The 26102-nt window shown below is 41.6% G+C and overlaps 3 protein-coding genes across 3 annotated transcripts in view; 1 reads left to right on the forward strand and 2 right to left on the reverse strand.

The window, feature by feature from the left end:
- LOC134654661 (zinc finger BED domain-containing protein 4-like) overlaps positions 1-26102 on the forward strand; it is a 1082235-nt gene that overhangs the window by 908353 nt on the left and 147780 nt on the right. The window lies entirely within an intron of this gene.
- LOC134654657 (uncharacterized) overlaps positions 1-26102 on the reverse strand; it is a 186332-nt gene that overhangs the window by 101167 nt on the left and 59063 nt on the right. The gene's annotated exons all lie outside the window — the stretch shown is intronic.
- Positions 1-26102, reverse strand: part of LOC134654475 (uncharacterized) — a 75428-nt gene that overhangs the window by 30805 nt on the left and 18521 nt on the right. The window contains exons 10-20 of the mRNA XM_063509915.1: positions 24068-24173; positions 23626-23740; positions 21861-21952; positions 21420-21549; positions 17479-17693; positions 16175-16289; positions 15308-15442; positions 14866-15035; positions 12938-13113; positions 11867-12003; positions 10754-10894 (exon numbers count right to left, since the gene is read on the reverse strand). Coding sequence (XP_063365985.1) covers positions 10754-10894; positions 11867-12003; positions 12938-13113; positions 14866-15035; positions 15308-15442; positions 16175-16289; positions 17479-17693; positions 21420-21549; positions 21861-21952; positions 23626-23740; positions 24068-24173 — 1532 coding nt within the window. The remainder of the gene's footprint in view (positions 1-10753; positions 10895-11866; positions 12004-12937; positions 13114-14865; positions 15036-15307; positions 15443-16174; positions 16290-17478; positions 17694-21419; positions 21550-21860; positions 21953-23625; positions 23741-24067; positions 24174-26102) is intronic.

Here is a 26102-nt window from a genome sequence, read left to right on the forward strand (position 1 = left end):
TTTGCTTTTCAACTGTTAGCTACAGATTACCAGATGCTTACTGCCTGCTTAGCTTACTGAAGCTTATTGACTGCTGGAGTTAAAAGTAATCGCTGCTTATCAATGAAGTTGTCAATATTAGGTAACGTTTGAAAAACGAATAGTAGTGTTCACGTGCGTTGAACATACGACTACATCAGCAGCAGAGCAAATTGGGACAACAAAACCGCCGACTACGGAAACGCACACGAACGTAACTTTTAATTGTATAGAATCACTCATATGCAGAATTTTTGTATAAATAGAATAATCATTGTAAATAAAATCTCTTTTCTCATTTGGACTCCGTGTTTACTTCATCAACCAGGTTACTCTCCGTCACTGTGGCATAAGACACCTTCACGCCTCAATTAGTTGCATGAGTCTGTGTAACTAGCAGTGACTATCCAAAACCCATTTACCCATATCCTTCCAACCTTCCGTCTGTACCCGTAGGTCGCAAAGGTGCAGACATCCCTGTTTATTATATTTATTTATATGTAAACTGAATCTATGGTAGGGCTAGGGAATTAGGGTTGTTTAGGGTTGACTAGGGCAGTAGGAGTTAGGCATAGTAGGTTTACAGCTCTCCCATAGATAAAGTTGGTTGAATCCCTTCCGGATTTAACATTTGGTCCTTCGAGCAACTTATGAACCGCGGCCCTCTTTGTCCCTTATTTGATTTGACTGACTGACACTTTGGAAAGCTGTGTACTGGTGTACTCAAAGCATCAGTGTGTGGTGGACTGAAGTACCTATACGTTAGTGTTCCCTGAGAAGGTACCCATATAGTAGCAAATCGGTCGCTGGCTTCCCACAAGCGGGTTCCACCAGTTGATTGAGAGTTGAGTTGCACATACTATATGCGAGGGCGCAGGGTCACTGACGTATTGACGTTGTAGGTAAATAGGAGTAGGTTAGGGAAAGTAGGGCATCAAGAAAGAAAAAAGAAGACTGAAGACACAATGGACGTGTTGCAGATCAACGAAGTAATCAAAAGCCAAGAAAAAGACTATTTGGATATCGAGAGGATATGGGATAACATCAAAAAAGACTCAAAAACACGTAAGACGCAGAAATACATCGACGAGAGAAGAGCATTACTGGACAGCATTTACGAACGCGCATTACAAAACCACAAGTTATTAGAAGATCAAGAACTAATGTCGACTCACAAATACATAACTTGCCGTTACTTCGACTCAAACATACAAAAGTCATATGACGCGGCCAAGGAACACTTGGCAGCACACGAAAAATATTTAAAAACACAAATTGACATCAAGTTGCCTCAAGCAAGTGGGCAAGACCACAAAACAAAAGACAAGACAACGACGGAAGGCTTTGGTACGACGCCAAAGTTATTTATCCAAAAATATCGACTTAACCAGCTCAAGAAAAAGTTATCAACTGCACAGACCGCTATTGTCGAGAAAAAACCGGCATGGCACTTACAAGGACTAGTAAATAGTCTAGAAAAACAATTTCAAGAAATAGACGACAACCATATGTACTTACTTATGGAGCAAAGTACACTCAACGACGAATATTTTACAGACAATTTATTTGAAACCGCGCAAGGTGAATACGACTCAATAATGGACATTTTACAAGAAAAAATAAACGACAATTCGACTCAAAGTATGAAGACTACATCCACAAAATTACCCCGAATTACCATACCATATTTCACGGGAGGCTATGAATCATGGAATTCATTTTACGACTTATTCAAGAAAATTATTGACGACGACTGTACTATTTCGGTAACAGAAAAAATGCAATACCTAAAGACGCATGTTCGAGGCGAGGCAGAAAAGCTAATCAAGCATTTGACAGTGAACGAGGTCAACTATAAGGCAGCGCTCACACTACTAGCGAAACGATATAAGGACGAGCGACTTATTTCGCAGACATTTATAGACAAGTTACTTGATTTACCAAAAATTCAAGTTGCAAATGCAAAAATGTTACGCAATATGCACGACTGTATCAACGAAAGTTTGGAGGCATTAAAAAATCAAAGTATTGACATTTCTACGTGGGACCCAATACTATCTCGCATTGTAAGTCGAAAATGGGATTCAGACACTAATATGAAGTATGAGGACCAATTAGAAGATCCAACTAAAGTACAAAATTTTGAAAAAATGATGAAGTTTTTGGAAAAACGCTTTAAAAGTTTGGAATCGAGCAAACCACCTCAATATAACTCAACGGGATCATCGTTACCACGGACTCAAGAAAAACCGTCATCATGGGGTGAGAAGAAAGGCTCATGTTGGTATTGCAAAGGCGAGCATAACATTCACCAGTGTTCGTCATTTAAAACGCTAAACGTCAATGACCGCATAAAAAATGTGCATGAAAAGCAAATGTGTTATACTTGCCTAATGCACGACAACAAAAAGCAGTGCGTCAGCCAAAAGTACAATAAGTGTGACACATGCGGTAAGGCTCATGCTACACTGTTACACAGAAACTTTAATGATTACTCATCAACGAAAAATCAGTCACGTAATTACGGTAATGACAATAATACAAATGGAACAAGACCAGGATCGTCTAAGTCAACATTTAGACCATCACCAAAACAGCCTCAACCAGAAAAAATTAATACGAATACATCGACTCACCAGACCGACAACAATAAAAAAACCGTGCTTCTAGCCACAGCCTTAGTACGGACGACAGCGTTAGACGGATCACCGCAGTTATTGCGGGTGTTATGTGACCAAGGATCTGAAGTTTCCTTATGCACTGAAGAATCAGCACAGCTTTTAGGGTTCCCAAGACAAAAAATAAAAGCAGAAATTAAAGGAATAGCCAATGAGAGGCCGAAAACCTCGAACTACAAGATTGACGCCACATTACGACCACGATTTTCAAGCGAGTACGCATTACAAACGTCACTGATCATACTACCGAAACTTACTGGGTCATTACCAAATCAAGATATACAACCACTAAAGAATAAAAAAATTGAAAATAAAATACTTGCCGACCCTACTTATTACAAACGAGGTCCGATTGACATTATTTTGGGCGCAGAAGACTACAGCAAATTACTGTTACCTGGATTCGACAAGCTAGAAAACGGCGTCATCGCTCAAAATACAGAACTAGGGTGGATATTGAGCGGTCTAGGATTCACCGAAAGTTCAAAGGGACTAAAACTGACAAGCTTAGTCACGCGCTACGACGACACAGACTTCTCAAAATTTTGGGAGCTAGAAGAGGTCACAGATGACCATCAAATGAAAAACCTTGATTACCAATGTGAACAATTATATAACGACACAACACAACGAAACCCAGATGGGACCTATACAGTCAGACTTTTATTTAAGGACCCAGACCAGGACTACGGGAATACTAGACAAAAAGCGGTTGCCAGACTAATACAGCTTGAGAAAAGGCTAGGAAAAAATTCGAAATTACACCAGGAATATCACGACTTCATGAAAGAATACTACGATATGGGTCACATGACAAAAATAAACAAAGCAGACTACTACAATGGCAAGTTTTACATTCCACATCAGCCTGTAATTCGAGAAGAGGCATTGACCTCTAAACTACGTTGTGTATTCGACGCTAGTAGCAAATCAAGCAAGAATATAAGCCTTAATGACAACTTGCATAAAGGCCCCCGACTACAGCAAGAGTTAGCCACAATATTATTAAGATGGCGCAAGTATAAGTTTGTATTTATGGCCGACGTAGAAAAGATGTATCGGTTCATTAAAATACATCCAGAAGACTATACTTATCAGAGAATATTATGGAGGTGGACTCCTCAACAAGAAATAGAGGAATATGCGTTAACCACAGTGACGTATGGAACGGCTTGCGCACCATACGCAGCCGTCAAAACGCTGCAACAGTTGGCAAAAGACGAACAGCATAACTTTCCCGCAGCAAGCAAAGTCGCTGTAGAAGATTTTTATGTCGACGATGTCCTGTCTGGAGGGAACGACTTAGAGCAAACAAGGGTGTTACAGACCCAATTAACCGACATGTTGCGTACAGGAGGATTTAACTTAAGAAAGTGGTCCTCAAATAGTGCCGAATTATTAGAAAAAATTCCCACCCAAAACACAAATGACAAAATGGTTAAGTTACCACTGGAAGAAGCAAGGAAGTCACTAGGAGTCATGTGGTCGCCAGAAGAAGACACATTTCAGTTTAAAATAACCATAACCGAAGAAGCTCAACCGACAAAGCGATTTATATTCTCTGAGATCGCTAAATTATTTGACCCTCACGGCTGGCTACAACCAGTTACAATCACTATGAAACTTTTAATACAAGAAATCTGGACTCTTGGAATAGACTGGAGTGACAAAGTTCCATATCACATTATAACGAAATGGAATAATATTCAACAACAATTAAAAACACTTGAAAATATCAAGATACCAAGGTGGATCCATTACGATGAGTCAGGCATCGAGTTATATGGATTTTGTGACTCATCGGAAAAAGCTTACGGTGCAGTCGTTTATGGACGAGTGACAGTGAATGGCACGTACAAAATAACATTATTACAAGCAAAAACTAAAGTCGCGCCAAACAAACATAAAACGACCCTTCCACGTCTAGAATTATGTTCGGCCGTTCTTCTTACAAAATTAATGAATAAAGTAAACAAAGCGCTCAACTGCAAGGACACGAAAATGTATTGTTACACAGACTCCATGATTACGCTGGGATGGATTCGGGGAGAAGCAGACAGGTGGAAAACGTTTGTAGCAAATAGAGTGTCGGAAATACAAAAAACCTTACCAAATGCAATTTGGAACCACGTCATCTCCGAAGAAAACCCAGCAGATATCATATCAAGAGGCATCGAACCCAGTAAATTGCAGAATCACGAGTTGTGGTGGAATGGTCCAAAATGGTTACAAACAAACAAAAATATAATTACAGAAATTATACCTGACCCAATAGAAGAAATTAAACACTGTCACCAGATTTTAGCACTGCCGGAAGACCCAAGTAAAATTTATGACAGATTTTCAAGTTTTCAAAGAATGGTACGAGTGATCTCGCACTGTTTAAGATTTATACGACGCAAAAAAATGTCGGAGAAATTGACGTGTGAAGAAATCGAAGCAAGTAAACAACACATTATTAAACAAGTACAAATTCAAGCTTTCCAACAAGAATACAAAATGCTCAAAAAAGGACAACATTTGTCAAAAGGAAATCGACTTTCAAGTTTGGACCCATTCATTGACGAATCTGGACTCATACGCGTCGGTGGGAGATTACAAAACTCGCACTTACCGTACGAACAAAAACATCCTGCAGTACTACCATATGATCATCACGTGACGAAAACAATAATACACGACGCGCACATGCAAACATTGCACGGCGGGAATCAGCTGACATTAGCATACATACGACAGCGATACTGGATACTAGGCGGAAAACGTAAAGTAAAAAGTTACATAAATAAATGCGTAAAGTGCATTAGATACAAGGCTGAAACAGCAAAACAGAAAATGGGACCCCTTCCGAAACCACGTGTAACGCAATCATTTCCATTTAGTCATACAGGGTGTGACTATGCGGGACCAATTCAAGTACGAGCAATGAAAGGTAGAGGTCACAAGTCCTATAAAGGATACATAGCAGTATTTATCTGCTTAGCTACAAAAGCTATACACCTGGAGCTTGTGGGAGACTTATCCACAGAATCCTTCATTGCAGCCCTACGTAGATTCATGGCTAGAAGGGGTCCAGTGACACATATATACAGCGACAACGGTACAAACTTTGTAGGAGCCGCCAATTATCTACATAAAGAAATACTAGACATAACTCAATCACCGCAGTTTCAAAATGCAGTAACGAACATTGGCACGCAGTGGCATTTTATACCACCAGCAGCCCCGCACTTCGGAGGAATTTGGGAAGCAGGAGTCAAGTCAATGAAACATCATTTACGAAGAGTGATAGGAGACAGCACGTTAACATATCAGGAGCTGGCCACATTCTTGACCCAAATTGAAGCATGCCTGAACTCCAGACCTCTGTGCATACAGTCGGACAACATTAACGACAATATTATATTGACTCCAAGTCATTTTCTAATCGGTCGAGAAGCAGTAGGCGTACCCGACCCTATATCTGACACAAACACAGACTTATTAAACCGCTGGAGACTCGTAAATAAGATGAAGAAAGACTTCTGGAACAGCTGGACTAAAGAATATTTACATCAATTACAACAACGCTATAAATGGAAAACAAACGAGCAGAATTTAAAAATCGGTACTGTTGTATTAATCAAAGACCAGAACATATCGCCTAGCAAATGGCCTTTAGCAAAAATTAAATACATTCACCCGGGAAACGACGGAGCGACAAGGGTTGTAACTCTGGAGAGATCGCAGGGAGCCGACCAGAAACGAGCCATCCACACACTTATACCATTACCAGTTAATGAAAACTTAGATACAGCAACGAGTAAAACGCCTGCCAAAAACACAACCGCAAACAAATATACGACAAATCACTATACAACGAAAAAAGGAGCCTTTTATTACTGGATGACAATGTGTTTGACCATGTTGTCATTGTGTAGTCTCACAGGAGCGAACTACACAACCAAGAACCTTAGCCCAGGACTCTATATTGAGCAAATGGGAAATGCGACTCTAGATAGAGGAACATTTAGAATCGAATTACATTACGAAAGACGCATGTTAGAAGAAAATTTAAACAAGACGAAAGACGTGTCAAACCAATTTCAGGCGCTATGTAATTACGCGACGTCAATTGAAAGTAAAACTTACTGTACACAGTATTATCACCACTTGCAAGAAGAAATTTATAAACTTGAAAAAGTTCACGAATACTTAACCGAAATTAATCACACTCGGAAAAAAAGAGGATTACTGGGCCAGTTTATGACGTCAGTTTTCGGGGTCAATGACGAAGTGTACAAAAATATGGACACTTTGCAAAAAAACCAGCAAAAGCTAATAGATGCTGCTAATCATCAAACAAAATTTATGATCTCGACAATCTCAACCGTTAACGACACAGAAGAAAGGATTAGAAATAAATTAGAACGATTTCAGACGAAGCTTAACCTAGCAATGACCTACATTAATGAAAACAGCAAATGGTACAAGTCAATAAACAGTAATACTATTCAAATACAAGTACTTCAATCTTACCAATTGGCACACAACTACATTGAGGAAATAATTGACTATTATTCGGGGATCGTGCAGATATACATTTCAAAAGCAACAATATACAGTGTATTGAACCCTAAAAATGTCGCAAACATTATCACCAAAGCGAACAGCAAGTTACCTTCAAATTTAAATATCATTCAGACTCAGTTGATTCGTACGCGATTGTCCGAAAACGAAACTCACATTCAAGTATTAGCCTATTATCCCATAGCAGAAAAGGCAAGATACATGTTAGTACACATTACTCCGATTCCTAAGAAAAATAGTAACGGAACATTTGAGAGCATGGACATTCCACAGACATTTATGGGAATAGACTATAACAATGAACGATATTTTCAACTTACTCACGATGAATTTAAGAACTGTTTGCATAGACTAACTAATTATATTTGTTTTCCTCTGGCGGTGAAGAACATGCAATTACACCAAAATTGCATTGTTAAACTGATAACCAAAAACGACAACACTACCGACTGTCCTATTCGCAGTTATAACATACCTAGCGATATCATTTGGAAACAACTTCAGATGACAAACACTTGGCTATATTTGACTAGATACCCAGAGACTGTGTCCATTGTGTGTGACGGTCAGAGGCAAGAAATTATGATTCATGACGTAGGAATAATACGAATTTCAGAAAACTGTATTATAAAAACAATTACGACTACGTTAGCTGCCAAGAGATTAGCTCTAACAAACGTGTTAGAGTCATTTAGTAAAGTAGCTAAATTTAAGTTAATTAATCAAACGTTAATTCATAGTCATAGAGATATTTCTAGAGAACAAGTATTAGACAATTCATTAGATATTTTTACTAAGTTAAAGAATAAAGAAACTGCCCTACAAACAACCCTAGACAATACTGTTTGGAGTAGCATAACTACCCAAACCTACGTAGCTAGCTTTTCGACTATTTTAGGATGCATAATTATAACGATACTAATATATTGTTTTGGTCCAAAGGTGATACGGCGACTACGAGCAACGGCAGCCAGACGATCATGGTCACCGGCGAGCGACGACAATCCTGAGCCACCTCAACCCAGTGGTGGCAGCGATCAACCTCAACCCAGTGGCGGCAGCGTCCAGCCTGCAACCCGGCGCCCCACCACACCACACATCTACGCTCTTCCAAAGAGACGACAGAACGAGCCCGCACTAGAACTATACGAGCTGGAAACATACACTGATCCTGCTCCGGAGACGCGCCAGAATGTTCACGTGCGTTGAACATACGACTACATCAGCAGCAGAGCAAATTGGGACAACAAAACCGCCGACTACGGAAACGCACACGAACGTAACTTTTAATTGTATAGAATCACTCATATGCAGAATTTTTGTATAAATAGAATAATCATTGTAAATAAAATCTCTTTTCTCATTTGGACTCCGTGTTTACTTCATCAACCAGGTTACTCTCCGTCACTGTGGCATAAGACACCTTCACGCCTCAATTAGTTGCATGAGTCTGTGTAACTAGCAGTGACTATCCAAAACCCATTTACCCATATCCTTCCAACCTTCCGTCTGTACCCGTAGGTCGCAAAGGTGCAGACATCCCTGTTTATTATATTTATTTATATGTAAACTGAATCTATGGTAGGGCTAGGGAATTAGGGTTGTTTAGGGTTGACTAGGGCAGTAGGAGGTAGGCATAATAGGTTTACAGCTCTCCCATAGATAAAGTTGGTTGAATCCCTTCCGGATTTAACAAGTAGTAACTAAATTTTTGACCTAGAGATAAATGTAGGTAAGCCTCAAAAATACAATTAGAAGTATTAGAACAAATTAAATTATTTTCAGAAAATATTTTAATTTGTTTTATTTCAGTTTATAAGCCTCAGAAATGTTTGTCAGGAGAATCGTTTTTGAGGTTTTCGGGGCCGTAGATTTCATAGTGATTTACTATAACTATAATATATATATATAGCGTAAACTAGTATTTGTTGATTTGGTAAGGCATAAAAAATTATATTCACGGTCATACGGTATTCTATAGTGCAGTGTTTTTCAAACTTTATGGTGTCACGGCCCTTTATGAACACTAAAAATTTTTCGCGACCCCCAAACCCCGTTTCTACGTTTTTCTATTTATTACCTATAACAAATTTGGAACCACAGACCAGTGTTTGGAACGCACCTTTCTATCATTCACTCAGATACATATGCGTTTTGGCTGAATATCCCCATCTAGCAAAAGAAGCCCTTAAAGTTTTGATCCCATTGGCTACTTCATATTTATGCGAGCTGACGTTTTCATCAATGGTCGATATCAAAACCAAAAAAAGGAATAGATTGAATTTGGAAAATGATTTAATCGTCTGCGTGTCGCGGCAGGAACCGCGGTTTGACAAATTAGTCAAAATGAAACAAGCTCATTCTTCGCACTGAATACCTTTACTTTTAAAATACAGTTTACTTATCTAATAATGATTTGTTTTATTAATATGTACATTAACGACCTTTAAAATTTAAACTTTAAATTCAAATTTTAAAGGATTGGATTATTTTTAAGTATAAAAATTGAAATTGCCTGCCATAAGTTTCTCTCAAAGCTGAACTTCGCGACCCCCTTGGACAAGTGCCGCGACCCCCCTGGGGGTCGCGACCCACACTTTGAAAAACACTGCTATAGTGGAATTATTCTTATTTGCGTCTTTTAACTAACCCAAATCGATTGTCACAGCAAGCGATTACGATTGGATGGCACCTAGACTGAGGTATATAATTGTGACGTTTAATGATTTTTTTTTGAGATTTAAATAATGCTAGTATTATATGGATAATAAATAATAATAAGAAGATATAATAAATTAAATAATGCTTTGTTATAAAACTTATAAATATCTAATAACTATTGTAATATGAATGATTTATAACTAAATTTACCTAAATTTAATAATGTTTAAAAATTTGACGTGTAAAATGTATATTTTATGAATAAGGGTCAATCAACTATTTCTTGTTGTTATTCTGTCCCATCAGCGAGGAGACAATAGTAGCATAGATTGTCAGAAGAACTGCTGTACCATGTTCTACTAACATGCTCAGTAGATGTCCCATTATGGAAAGGGCTTATAATTAACTACCATAAAATGCAAGTTTGGTTCATTTAATTAAATACGAAAAACCTAGAATTTTAAAAGTGACTCAAGAGACCGTAACCATAGCAACGTGTGACAAGAAAAAGTTGATTAACCCATAAAACATTGAATTGAATTGAATTGTTGCGACCTAAAATGAAAAATTTATATCGATTTACTTAGACAACTACCGATTTATAACGGTGGTGTCCGGCAAACCCTAAATTAAAAAAAAAAAAGACGTAGAACGTAAACGTTCGCAGTGCAATTGTCTTCCTTTGTAATTTCGATGTGCAAGATATTTTACGTTCTATTGCTGTTCTTAGTATCATGTGTCAAATGACGCAAATACGAGTGCACAAGGTATAAGTGTTATTTAACTTATTTATTTTGTGCAACAGAGAATAGTGCAGTAGTGTGTACCTCCAAAACTAAGGCCTGGACTGGGTGGTGGCATTTCCTCGGCGGGAAGTGGTTGCGCAGAGCATATCTCCACCGGCTGTGTGCTGCTGATGATGCCGCTATCGCCGATTAGTGTAGATGGCGCCATTGTCGCGTCAGATCCTATGGTGAGAGAAAACAGCATCGTCATGAAACACGTGTGAAAATTTTTTTCCCCTAAACTCTCGTGTTATGCACGTATTTAATGTCATTAACGGGTCACAGACAATCAAACCTCTAGACATAGCATAGTCGCGCTACCCCCTCTGCCACACATACGGTAGCGTTACTCCATCTTCGAGTCAATCCCGTGCCGTGATTGGTCCGTGTCTTCGAACGGACCAATCACGGCACGGGATTCGCTCACCTCGTCCCCCCGCACCCCCGTATTTTTGGCAGCATCGGTTTCATGAAAGAATTGGCCTAAGCTCAGTCTAGAGGTTGGATTGTCAGTGACGGGTAATGACATTAAATATAATTTTTTTCCTTCGATTTAAGTTGCTTTTATAGTAAGAGTCGTTCAGTAAGGTTTGGTTTACTTCGGAGTGCACGGCAGAGTTAAAAAAAAACTGTATTATGTATTTATTAAATTATTTGTTAGGTACTTACGAAATAAATCAACATTTTTTTTACCACGTCGTTAGCAAACAAGCATAAGGCTCGCCTGATGGTAAGCGGTCTCCGTAGCCTATGGACGCCTGCAACTCCAGAGGTGTCACATGCGCGTCGCCGACCCTAACACTCCGCACCCTCGTTGAGCTCTGGCAACCTTACTCACTGGCAGGAACACAACACTATGACCATAGAGAAATAAGTAAGACAAGAGTGCTCACTCCATACATCAGTTCAGACTATTAATTTCAGTATCTACATCTAGCATCGAGTAGCGGAACTATCAGTACTGCTATTTGACAATAGATGTAGCAGTACTGATAGTTCCGCTACTCGATGCTAGATAGATGCTAATAGTCTTTTTGGTACTAAAACTGATGTATGGAGTGAGCACTCTATATATTTTTTTCTCTATGCTATGACTAAGATAGGTTACAAAAGAACGATGTGACCGCGAAAATTCTCATTTACTAAAAGACTCACCCATTTTCATGTCCTGAAGGCTGGAAGAATCCAAAGGCACACTGTCCAGGTCTCTGGAAGACTCTTGTCCAGGGCAGGTCGAGGGCAGAACCAGCGTCAGCTCCACTGCCGGCACGACCACACCTACAACTATTGATCTGGAAGAAAAAAAAAAGAATGTTAATTTTTTCAAAAGATTAAAGAGTAGGAAGAGCATTGGTAGTGGTTTAGGTGATGGACGCATTATCAATCTTATCCAGAGCACATAAGGTCTATATTACCCTGCGTTAGCATCAGGTTGCCTCGCCGCATAGTGTGCCAGCCAAGCGGTCATTTCCGAGACCTGAGGGCCTACCGCGAACCACGTTCGACGTGTTGGCTCTCTGTCGCACTTGTAAATTCGTACGTAAGTGTGACAGGGAGACAACACGTCGAACGTGGTTCGCGGTAGGCCCTCTGTTCAAGTTGGCGCAGCAGGAAGAGCATTTGGTAGTGATTTTAATTTTTAACAAGCAGAAACGTCTGCGAACGATGCTATTAAGCTTAGAATAAATTTAAAAGTGGAAAAATTACTGTCTTGGGTGAGACGTTTCTGCTTGTTAAAAATTAAAATTAGTATGGGTAGCACATCGTAACAGGTGAATTTCCAATATGACTTGGAACTCCGGTAGCCGTTTAAGAAGTGTAACACTCTTACGGTAGATGTCGCTACGGTCCCCTTGACCCATAATATGGTGGAAAGATTTGCTGGCTATGGATGAGGTCTTGGTGGCTCACATGGCAGAGCGCTGGAGTATCAATTCAGAGGCCGTGAGTTCAAGTCTCACCCAAGACAGTAATTTTTCCACTTTTAAACTCATTTGGTAGTGGTTTAGTTGATGATGTTGACGCATTATCAACCTTATATAGAGCACATACGGTCTACATTACCCTGCACTAGCATCAGGTTGTCTAGCCGCATCGTGTGCTAGCCAAGCGGTCATTTCCGAGACCCGTTCAAGTTGGCGCAGCAGGAAGAGCATTTGGTAGTGGTTTAGTTGATAGTGTTGACGCATTGTCAACCTAATCTAGAGCACATAAGGTTTACATTACCCTGAACTAGCATCAGGTTGCCTCGCAGCATCGTGTGCTAGCCAAGCGGTCATTTCCGAGACCCGTTCAAGTTGGCGCAGTAGAAACAGCATTTGGTAGTGGTTTAGTTGCAGTCCGGCAAGTCCGGTGGTGCGAGCTACTGCCCAGATGCGGGTGAAGTCCTCGTTGAAGCATAGCTGTGGAAAAAAAAATGATTACGTAATTCAATTTGTATTATATTGTATTTTTGTAAAATTTACCGCAATAAACGAGATTCGAACTGACGATATACCAAAATTAGGGTTGTTTCCTAATTTTCTTTAAAGTGGAATTGTTTTATACCGGCCATAAAATCTTGCATACACCGAATACGCAACACCCGTTTTTGAGCTTCCAATTGTTTTAAAATCACAAGAACTCGTTAAGACGAGGTAGATTTATCGTGACGTTCCACGGCTTTATTTGTAATAAACTCATTGCACCCTTTTTGAAAGTATTTGAACCATACACTATATAAAGAATAATTAATCAACCCTATTAATAGGGCCTGTAGGCGGCAGCGCAGGAGTGTGTTTGGCCTGCTTATTGGCGCGAAGTGTAAATGAAGTTTCCAATGTAGCCCACTAGATGTCAGAACCTGCAATGCACAAAAAACGTACATGACCTGTAGTGGGCAGCGTACAGTGTCAATGTCACAGTCAATGTATAGTTTATGTTTCCGATTCAGGTCACAAAATGGCAGACCCTCCAACGCGCACGGCCGGTATCTAGAGCACATACGGTCTTGTGTGTCGTACCCAGGCGGTGAGCGGGCAGGCGTCGAGCAGCGGCGCCGGCTTGTGGCTGGTTGCGCGCGCGCCGCACAGGTCCGCCCACAGCGGCTCCACTCTAGCGCACCAGATACTCCTGTTCTAGAGCACATACGGTCTTGTGTGTCGTACCCAGGCGGTGAGCGGGCAGGCGTCGAGCAGCGGCGCCGGCTTGTGGCTGGTTGCGCGCGCGCCGCACAGGTCCGCCCACAGCGGCTCCACTCTAGCGCACCAGATACTCCTGTTCTAGAGCACATACGGTCTTGTGTGTCGTACCCAGGCGGTGAGCGGGCAGGCGTCGAGCAGCGGCGCCGGCTTGTGGCTGGTTGCGCGCGCGCCGCACAGGTCCGCCCACAGCGGCTCCACTCTAGCGCACCAGATACTCCTGTTCTAGAGCACATACGGTCTTGTGTGTCGTACCCAGGCGGTGAGCGGGCAGGCGTCGAGCAGCGGCGCCGGCTTGTGGCTGGTTGCGCGCGCGCCGCACAGGTCCGCCCACAGCGGCTCCACTCTAGCGCACCAGATACTCCTGTTCTAGAGCACATACGGTCTTGTGTGTCGTACCCAGGCGGTGAGCGGGCAGGCGTCGAGCAGCGGCGCCGGCTTGTGGCTGGTTGCGCGCGCGCCGCACAGGTCCGCCCACAGCGGCTCCACTCTAGCGCACCAGATACTCCTGTTCTAGAGCACATACGGTCTTGTGTGTCGTACCCAGGCGGTGAGCGGGCAGGCGTCGAGCAGCGGCGCCGGCTTGTGGCTGGTTGCGCGCGCGCCGCACAGGTCCGCCCACAGCGGCTCCACTCTAGCGCACCAGATACTCCTGTTCTAGAGCACATACGGTCTTGTGTGTCGTACCCAGGCGGTGAGCGGGCAGGCGTCGAGCAGCGGCGCCGGCTTGTGGCTGGTTGCGCGCGCGCCGCACAGGTCCGCCCACAGCGGCTCCACTCTAGCGCACCAGATACTCCTGTTCTAGAGCACATACGGTCTTGTGTGTCGTACCCAGGCGGTGAGCGGGCAGGCGTCGAGCAGCGGCGCCGGCTTGTGGCTGGTTGCGCGCGCGCCGCACAGGTCCGCCCACAGCGGCTCCACTCTAGCGCACCAGATACTCCTGTTCTAGAGCACATACGGTCTTGTGTGTCGTACCCAGGCGGTGAGCGGGCAGGCGTCGAGCAGCGGCGCCGGCTTGTGGCTGGTTGCGCGCGCGCCGCATAGGTCCGCCCACAGCGGCTCCACTCTAGCGCACCAGATACTCCTGTTCTCCCGCCAGAGCAGCTCCGGAGACACTGCTGTTCCGCGATCTATGTCATCGAGATCTAAAAAAAGAAAGTGCGCTGTTACAGTAACCGCAACTCACGACAATCGGAGAAAAAATTTCGAACATAGGCAATGCCACACTAATTGGTCGAATTTATTTGTCGCCCATCATAATCCATACTAATATGCGGGAATAAAAAAAAATGTGAGACTGTGACAAGGACCAACAATTACAGCGCTTTCGCTGCTACTCCTACTGAAAGATGTATAAGACTATCCCGTTCGGTCATTTCCCCCCACCCATCATGCCTGATCCAGTTAAAATACCCACTTTCAGCGTGCAGCACGAACTGTTCATGTATGGGATCCAAGTCTCCCTCGGCGCACGGGAACTGGTCGCGCGGCGGCGCCAGCCTCCGCAGCGCCGCCAGGATGGACGCCAGGTCCGCGCGCGTGCCCGCCGTGTCTGACACATGATAATTCGGTCAATAACATTTAACTAAGCTTAGTAAAAGTCAGCTGCCGCTCCGTTGGTAAGTTGGGTGTCCAATCGCGTAAAAATATAATTTAGATCGAACGTCCGACGCCTCTCTATTTCAGCATATTCTCCTCTATGACTCAATAGGGATGATGACACATGTTGAATTTTATAACAAAATCTAGTAAAATAGATAGCAAACGAGCAATTTATCCCAATAATGTGGATATTAAAATAAAATATTAAAAAATTACAAAAATACAGGACCTGAAAGTTTCAAAATTTAAGTTTTTTTTAACTTCCAAAAACGATAAAAGTAAGGGTACCATTCGATTCCTTACATTTCACCAAAAAAAATATTGTACAGCAACTATATACATAAACGCAACATTTCACCGACAAAAACGCAATTTCCTTGTTTTGTCCATACTACAACGTGGGCGATGACGTCACGGCCTCTGGCCGTTTTGTATAGAGCGTTTCGCGAGTGAAGTGCGACTGTCCGACTTTGACTACAATTTCTGACTTTTGTGTTACTTTAATGCAATGGGTCCCATATAGACATTTGATCCTAAAAACAAACCCGATCGATTGATACCATAAAAAAAAATTAGTCATGTAGCCTATTCTTAACCGTCTCTCGTGAAATTTCGTCGATATAATTTAGTTTTTTAATAGTGGAGCCATATATGGGGGTCTTCGGTTTAAATGTATGCTTACTGGTTCTTGGCGATTCTCGTACGTTGGTGAGCATGGCTCTGGCGGTGCATATGTGCAGCTCTTTAGGCCGGTCGCGTTGTTGAGGGATGTGTTCCGGTCCCGCCTCTAGCACTATCTGAAATGGGAACGCTTTTTAATTTATGATACGCAAGTAATTAACCTCTAATTAAGATCAAGTAATCTCAGTAAGTCCTAGTTAAAGGGTCAGATCAGATGGCAGTCACTTTCGTAGGAACACGGGCAAATGTTGTGATAAGGTTACCAAAAACGAACCCCAGGCTCCTATAGTAGAAGCATTAAATGAAATAAAGAATACCCTGGGCATAATCTTGTTGTCTTCAACTTGCACATCATAATAAGCAGTTCCTTTCCCTGTGTCTATAGTAGCACCGACTGCAGTGACCGCCGAGCTGGCAGCTATTGCTACGTGTGGAAGGAAGGTGCCGAGCCATAAGGCATTTGCATCGGTTGTCAAATCAAATGGTCTTTGATAACTTCGTTAATTTACTGAACCTGTTTAAGAATTCCCTCATATTTTGCTGCAAGCAACTTACCTTAGGCATTATGGCTTCAGCTCGCACATCGTAGTAAGCAGTTCCACCAGCTCCGGTGGCTCCCGCCCTAGTATCTATGGGAGCCCCGACGGCGGTGGCGGCCGCGCTGGCAGCCCTGGCCACTTGCGGGAGGAAGGCGCCGAGCCATAAGGCATTTGCATCGGTTGTCAAATCAAATGGTCTTTGATAACTGAGTTAATTCCATGAACCTATCAAAGAATTCCCTCATATTTTGCTGCAAGCAACTTACCTTAGGCATTATGGCTTCAGCTCGGACATCGTAGTAAGCGGTTCCACCAGCTCCGGTGGCTCCCGCCCTAGTATCTATGGGAGCCCCGACGGCGGTGGCGGCCGCGCTGGCGGCCCTGGCCACTTGCGGGAGGAAGGCGCCGAGCCATAAGGCATTTGCATCGGTTGTCAAATCAAATGGTCTTTGATAACTTCGTTAATTTACTGAACCTATTTAAGAATTCCCTCATATTTTGCTGCAAACAACATACCTTAGGCATTATGGCTTCAGCTCGGACATCGTAGTAAGCGGTTCCACCAGCTCCGGGGGCTCCCGCCGTGGTATCTATGGGAGCCCCGACGGCGGTGGCGGCCGCGCTGGCGGCCCTGGCCACTTGCGGGAGGAAGGCGCCGAGCCATAAGGCACTTGCATCGGTTGTCAAATCAAATGGTCTTTGATAACTTCGTTAATTTACTGAACCTGTTTAAGAATTACCTCATATTTTGCTGCAAGCAACTTACCTTAGGCATTATGGCTTCAGCTCGGACATCGTAGTAAGCGGTTCCACCAGCTCCGGGGGCTCCCGCCGTGGTATCTATGGGAGCCCCGACGGCGGTGGCGGCCGCGCTGGCAGCCCTGGCCACGTGCGGCAGGAAGGCGCCGAGCCACACGGCGCTGGCGACGTCCACGTTCACGCGCACGGGGCTCAGTTGGACGTACAGCTTAGGGGCGGGAACTGAAAATGCACCATACTTTGACAATTTGCTCTCTAAAAAATAACTCGAAAATACTCTGTGTAGCTAATATACGAGCTCGTTATGCCGAAATTTTGGATTTCTAGCCTACGCTAACCACTTGTTAAGCTTTATATTTGTCAAATTTCTGCAAAATGTTTCAGTATGAATAGGAAATGAGCAGAGACAAACGGTGTAACTTTCGCATGTTTACTGTTGTTCAGGTTGCGGAGTATGACCTATCTTTTGAGCTGGACACAGGTTCGGCGGTTACGATTATGCCAGACAAAATGTATGCCGCATATTTTAGTAACATACCGTTACGCCCGAACCACACAGTTCTAATTAGTTATAATGATAGCAACATTCCGATATTAGGTACTCTCAACCTGCCCTTTACGTACGATGGTGAGACAGCTACATTACAGGTTTTCGTAGCACGAGATAACGGCCCATCTCTGTTAGGTAGAAATTTTGTCACTAAATTCAACTTGGAAATGGTAAGGGTAAAAAAATGCGAGGTAGGAAACTTAATTGAAAAAGCGGAACGCATGTACCCGAAACTATTCACAGGTGGGCTGGGTTGCTGTAAAAATGTTTACGTCGATTTGCATTTAAAACCAGAGGCCAAACCAGTATTTTTTCGATCGCGACCTGTACCGTTTGCTTTAAGGCCAAAGGTCGAAAATGAGATAGATAGGTTAGTAGGCTTAGGGATTTTAGTACCAGTGCCATTTTCTGACTATGCAAGCCCTGTAGTGCCCGTTTTAAAACACAATGGCAGCATACGCCTATGCGCCGATTACTCGGTTAGTTTAAATAAGCAGTTAGTGATAGAAAAATACCCGCTACCGCGCATCGAAGAGCTATTCGCAAAGTTACATGGCGGTCAGCAGTTTTCTAAGTTAGACTTGTCGCAGGCTTACAACCAGTTATTGTTGAGTGAGTCATCGCAGTTGTTAACAACAATAAACACTATTAAAGGATTGTTTAAATTCACGAGACTAGTTTTTGGTCTAGCATCGGCGGCATCAATATTTCAACGGACTTTAGATAAAATATTATCAGGGTTAGAGGGTGTTCTGATTTTCCAAGACGACATTTTGGTAACCGGACGTGATCGGTCGGAATACTTGATGAGGTTAAATAAAGTGTTTGATAGGCTGCAAGAGTCAGGTTTAGTATTGCAAAAAGAAAAATGCATGTTATTCCAAGACTCAGTGTCGTACTTGGGATTCAAAATAGATCGCCATGGTCTTCACAAATGTCAAGACAAAATAAAAGCAATAAGTGATGCAAAAATCCCAACCAATGTCACCGAACTTAAATCATTTTTGGGCATGGTGAATTACTACCGTAATTTTGTGAAAAATGCATCGACTATTTTAAGCCCATTACATAACCTGTTACAGAAAAATGTTCCGTGGCAATGGGGGAAAGAGCATGATGTAGCTGTATCCACCATTAAGCGGGAATTGATTTCAGAAAAAACGCTGGCTCATTTTGATCCAGATGCAAAACTAATTTTGACCACTGATGCGTCACCCTGGGGCTTAGGGGCAATTTTGTCCCAAATTGGACCCGATGGCATCGAAAGACCTGTATCGTACGCGTCTCGGTCGCTCACGTCAGCCGAGAAGAGCTACAGTCAGATCCAAAAGGAAGCAACGGCATTAATCTATGCGGTACGCAAATATCACCATTATTTGTATGGGCGATCAGTTCCTTTTGTACTTAGGACTGATCACAAACCTTTACTGTCAATATTTAATCCAGACAAAGGAATACCTGAGGTTACGGCAAATAGGTTACAGCGGTACGCCATTTACCTAATGTCATATAACTTCGTTATTGAGTATGTAAGTAGTGCCCACAACGCAGCTGACTATCTCAGCCGCGCGGTGCGAGTAACTGATAAGGAAACAGCTGACGCGGAGCCAGCCGTAGCCGCCGACCGAGCTACTTACATTAACTTTGTTTACGAGAATGAGCAGTTAATAACTATTAGCGAATTAGGTAAACATACATTGGCAGATAATGTACTTTCAACTGTACGCACATATGTGATGCAAGGGTGGCCTAGTCAAGTTAGTGACTGTTTAAAGCCATTTCTCTCTGTTAGAAACGAATTAGCAGTTGAAAAGTCATGCGTAACTAGAGGTCATAAGGTCGTGATTCCTACTAATTGTCGCAACAAAATCCTAACGGAACTGCATATTGGTCACTTAGGGTCTAATAAAATGAGAGCAGAGGCTCGGAGCCGGTTTTGGTGGCCGGGCATGTCTGCAGATATAGATAAGTTTGTTGCGTCGTGCGAAATATGTACTTCTTTACGACCTTCGCCCCCGCGTGCCCCTCTGACGCCCTGGCCGTTCCCGCCACACGCATTCCATCGAGTACATTTAGATTTTTTAGGTCCTTTAAATAACAAAATGTACCTAATTGTTATTGACGCGTATTCAAAATGGCCTGAATGTTTCGATGTTTCAAACGGATATGGGTCTAAAGTAGTGATAGAAAAGTTATGTGAGTTAATGTCACGGTTTGGGTTGTTTCACACCATATGTACTGACAATGGCACTTCCTTTGTATCAGCGGAATTTGAGGACTTTTGTTTGAGGAACGGAATCACTCATTTAACTTCGCCAACATATAACCCGAGTAGCAACGGGCAGGTTGAGGCATATGTTAAAATAATAAAAAAAGCGCTTAAATCATTCATTTTGTCTGGGATTAATCCGAAATCATTTAATTGCAAAATGCAAGAATTTCTTATGCGATACAGAAATTCAATACATAGCACAACCGGTAAGTCATCAGCAGAGGTCGTTTTTGGCCACAAATTAAGAAGTAGATTAGACACACTAGCCATGCATCGCCCAGCAACAGCTGACGCAGCACTCGAATGCGTTGTAAAAGATAACCAGTTTTCACAGTGTAAATACTACGGCGGGAAACGAGTTGTTGACTTTAAAGTGAACGATATAGTTTTAGTTAAAATGTACAGTGCACAAAAAAACTATTGGGCAAAGGGAACTATAATAGATCAAATGGGTAAAAGTTTGTACATGATCAAGTTAAGTGACTCTGACAGCATTATTAAAAGACATGCTAATCAACTGTTGAAACTAAAAGGGGAGGAAGTATCACGTGATGATTTGGCGACTCACTCTAGTACCTCTAACGACATGGACCAAACTGTATTAGAAATGCCTGCAATTATTTTGCCACCAGTACAGCGAAACGACGTGACTCCAACTCAGCACGCTGATGCGCCAGTTATAGTGGTACCTGCCGAGGAGGAACAGGTTCTGATTCCTATGATGGATGCGACTCCAATTGAGCAAGGCAACGACATATCTACACATCGCACGGAGCAGCAAATCGGGACCAATTTAGGCGAAGGGACTGTGCCCCCGCGCTCTGAGCAAACTGAGGCTTACCAGGCAGGCCCTACGTCAGATTCGGCCGGAGAAACCGCCGATCAGTTCGAGTCACCTGATTCTTCTCCATTGGCCGAGCCACCTCCCCCGCGGAGAAATCGAAACGTTGTAAACTACAAACAATATTTTTAGGCTAAGGGTGGAGGGATGTTAGTAATAAGTAGTGCGGCTGCGACCGTATGCAAATCAGTCGAATAGATGCACCTACGCGAGACGCACGTCTTTCATTTCCTTGCCCCGCCCCCGCACCCCGACTAACAACTGTTATAGTAAGAATTTGCTTACCAGGAAAGTTAACGTCTCCAGGATAGTAGAAGTGTGTCAGTTCGGCGTGTAGCAACCCTGCGTCGCCCGGCATTGTGGACTTCTCTGCGCACACCAGGGGGCGTGGCGTCTCTCGGGATTTTGTAGACACCTAAAAATGATGTAAAAAAAACTAAGAATAAATAATATCATTCACACGCCAACTGTAAGAAAGTTTGGTATGGATATTTCCACAAGCCTCAGCATTGTTGAAGTCACCGATTCAGTCGAATTTTAATTTATAAAAATAAATAACCTGCATACTAAATCACATGACCAGATGCATAAAGCAGATAAGCTTTAGTTTATCTCGGGGTCAAGCAGATATTGAATGACGGAACTGAGATTAGGATGCAATCTTTCTGTAGTTGATTGAAACGTAGCTTCGACTAGTTGTCGCCAACTTGAATGTGTGATAAATACCTTGTAAACAGTAAAATCGTCTATCCTAAGTACGAGGCACGTGGTCATCAACTTGCCCAACTGCTGAAGTATCTTCGTTCTAGTAGGAGATGCTGAAATAACACACCAATTTTAATATTGCTAAATCAAAATCGGAAAATGAGTTAACTAAGCAATGTTTACAGTTACAGCTGGTTGATAAAAAAAGCGGCCAAGTGCGAGTCGGACTCGCCCATGAAGGGTTCCGTATTTAGGCGATTTATGACGTATTAAAAAAAAACTACTTGCTAGATCTCGTTCAAACCAATTTTCGGTGGAAGTTTACATGGTAATGTACATCATATATTTTTTTTAGTTTTATCATTCTCTTATTTTAGAAGTTACGGGGGGGGGGACACACATTTTACCACTTTGGAAGTGTCTCTCGCGCAAACTATTCAGTTTAGAGAAAAATGATATTAGAAACCTCAATATCATTTTTGAAGACCTATCCATAGATACCCCACACGTATGGGTTTGATGAAAAAAAAATTTTTGAGTTTCAGTTCGAAGTATGGGGAACCCCAAAAATTTATTGTTTTTTTTCTATTTTTGTGTGAAAATCTTAATGCGGTTCACAGAATACATCTACTTACCAAGTTTCAACAGTATAGTTCTTATAGTTTCGGAGAAAAGTGGCTGTGACATACGGACGGACAGACAGACGGACAGACGGACAGACAGACAGACAGACATGACGAATCTATAAGGGTTCCGTTTTTTGCCATTTGGCTACGGAACCCTAAAAAAACAACGGGGTGCACTCAGGGAGTGCCGGCAGAAGTGAAAACTCAATCACTATTGCAAAATGTCTGCAGCACTATGTATAATTGAGGTTAACGCCATCTAGCGTTATTTCGTCGCATTACTTGAAACCCCTAAGCACATCACTGTTAGTACTCGAGTTATATTAGTACCAGTTAGATCGAAACTCACTAGATGGCATTTAAATCAATAAAGAAAAACTCAATGACATTGAAGTAACAGTTTTTCGATCAGGTCACGTGACCGTGACATCTTACAGTCGCGTGACACCTGTTACGAGTTTAACATTTTTTCCCCATCACAAAAAGTGCACAGCGCCGCTAAAGAAGTTTTCACTTCAAAAAATTAAATCTTTCTTTTAAAAGAGTAAATCCACCTTTTGGTATGTATATTAATTGACCCCTTAAAATTTCTGAATTTTAGATTCGACTACAATTTTAAACAGTTTTAGCTTGCTCGGTACAAGCTAAGAGAATAGAGTGTATAGAGAGTTACTGTAATGGTAAATTATGTAGGCACAGTACATTTACTGCCATCTTTCGACAGCATATTAAAACTGTTAGAACGCCACGCCATTTGACTTTGACCCTTATTCTTTCACTGGTATGTGTTAATTTGTTAAATATTGAAATTAACGCCATCTACCCGACAGTAGGCCAAAGGTTATGGCGCGTTCTCTCGAAAAGATTGCACCATACCTTTGGCCTACTGTCAGGTAGGTGGCGTTAATTTCAATAAAAGATAGCAGTGAATTTACTGTGGCTACCAACATAATTTACTTTGACAATCCGCCTCTATTTCAAATTCTCTTTGGTACAAGACAAACTTTGTCCAGACTTTGAAATAACGGCGTCACCTCGAATTAGTAAGTTTATGGTCAGATCACGTTTTTTTTTTTTTTTTATTTATCACAAAGTACACAACAATTTTTAACAATTTATATTCCTCGCCAAATTGCGATTGCAGTTTGCAGTTAAAATACCTTGTGAGGTAGTGTTGGCGGACGGAGCGGTGGAAGCACTAGTTTGTGTGGGCGTCGGTTTGTGACTGAAGTCGTTTGACACGGGTTCTTCGTTCTTCTTCTCCACTTGACTGGGCTGCGAGGGATTATCAATATTATTACAAGGAATTAAAATCTGTTTTTGAAAAATTTCTGTCACATTTTTACAAAAATCTTATTGATTAGAAAATATGTTTCAATGAACAATAAGGTTTATGACACGTGAGTTGCTTTGGCAACTGTTTTATGAAAACCGCCATGGTATTCGATTTTAAGGTTTTCAGAGATTATTTAGGATTCCCAGATGGCGGACACGCACTTTTAAGACTTACAGAACTATATGATAACGACATTAAAAAAAAAAACAAATAATTATCATTCTAAACCATTTTTAGAAGAATGAAAAGGATAAACGAAAACGTACCTTATTACTAGGCGTTAAGGGTCTCGGGTCCAAAAGGTCCAATAGTGACCCACAAAACGACGATAAGGCTTGCGATAACCACTGGGTGTGGGGCGTGGCGGCTTCCCTGGAACATTTTATTTAATTAGGGATTTCAGTCTTACAATACTCGGAATAATAAACCAACAGGAACCGCCATTAACAGGCGTTCCCCTCTGCCAAAAGTCGGCGGCCGCCGGTCAAGGAGGTTATATAAAACTAGTTGCCATACGTCATACGCCATTCAGCAAACGTCAGTCTAAGCGGAATGTTAGGAGCAGAAAATGCCGAATTGTAGCGTTTTCTCCTGTAAAAACCGATCGGACACATCTAGCGTACTTAAAGAACACGTTTCTTTTCATATGTAAGTACTATTACATGTAAATATTATCAAATAGTGCACTAATTTAGCAAAAAACTAAAAAACATTGTCAGTCTGAATGTGATACCACTTCATGGTACTAGATCTAATTTAGGGTAATATTTAAAGAAGACTTTCTAAATATTCATTAGGTATACCTAACTTCTAATTTGCGTTGCTTATTATTATATAATTTATATAACACATTATTTTTCTATAACACCTTATTTTTATATCAACATAATCCATTCAAAGAAATAAATAGTATAAATCATAAGTAACGTGATATTACCGATCTGGTCATTGTGCTAGTTTCCGTCCATGCTCTAGTCTCTAGTTTTCGTCCACATGACAAAATAAATAAAAAATAGCAAATTAAATATCAAATATGTTATTTGCTAATCAGCAAATAACATATTTGATATTTAATTTGCTACTTGCCAAATACATTTCTTATGTAGATAGATACTCGTATATTGTCTCGACATTAAGGATTGCTTTAAGTCCAAATTTTTGCAGCAATGTAGATTTATATTCAATTTCTTCAAATGGACGAAAACTAACGCACCTACCCTACTACTGTTTGAAAATTCATTTTTCTCTTAGTTTCTATCGTATATTTTTTATTTTACATGTCCAATATTTGTATTGTATTTTATTTATTTTAAGGTATTTACTGCCGTCATTTTCCATAAATAGGCACTTTTAATTTATTACTCTGGTATCACTCTACCATAGTTAGCGATGGGACACCATAAAAACCAATATCGATAAAATCTATATGAACATTATAAATATATTGTTATTTTGATTTATTTTTTTAGATTTCCAAAAGATGCAATAAATTTTAAACATAAGTAGTTTTCAGCTTACCAAGCCATCGAAAACCTAAAAATATTGCAATATCAATCACGTTTTAAAGTTCTAAGAACTGCATAAGTAAGTTTGTAATTCCATATAAATATATGCTATTACAAAGTTACTGTTGCAGTTCCTACAAATAGTAGGTAAAGTAAAGGTACACTACGATGATAACCGACTTGGTTTCACATTAGCATTACATCTGAAAACTTTTTTGTAGTAGAAGCGTTGCGAGACTTGCACCTTTTTAGGGTTCCGTACCAAAAGGGTAAAAACGGGACCCTATTACTAAGACTCCGCTGTCCGTCCGTCCGTCCGTCCGTCCGTCTGTCACCAGGCTGTATCTCACGAACCGTGATAGCTAGACAGTTGAAATTTTCACAGATGATGCATTTCTGTTGCAGCTATAACAACAAATACTAAAAGCAGAATAAAATAAAGATTTAAGTGGGGCTCCCATACAACAAACGTGATTTTTGACCGAAGTTAAGCAACGTCGGGCGGGGTCAGTACTTGGATGGGTGACCGTTTTTTTGCTTGTTTTGCTCTATTTTTTGTTGATGGTGCGGAACCCTCCGTGCGCGAGTCCGACTCGCACTTGGCCGGTTTTCACATGTAATGTTTTTGATGGTTATAATTGACTAAAGCAGACAGTTAAAATTCAGTCAATAAAATATCGACAATATTATCGACAAGTCCCTCGCACTTTTACGTTTACTTAAAACTGACATCATCTCGTTCACGGACAGGGTTGTCTGTGTTTGTTCTTGTATTTGTGTGAATATAGTTTATGCT

Source organism: Cydia amplana, chromosome 15, assembly GCF_948474715.1.
Source record: "Cydia amplana chromosome 15, ilCydAmpl1.1, whole genome shotgun sequence".
In the NCBI taxonomy this organism is placed as follows: domain Eukaryota; kingdom Metazoa; phylum Arthropoda; class Insecta; order Lepidoptera; family Tortricidae; genus Cydia; species Cydia amplana.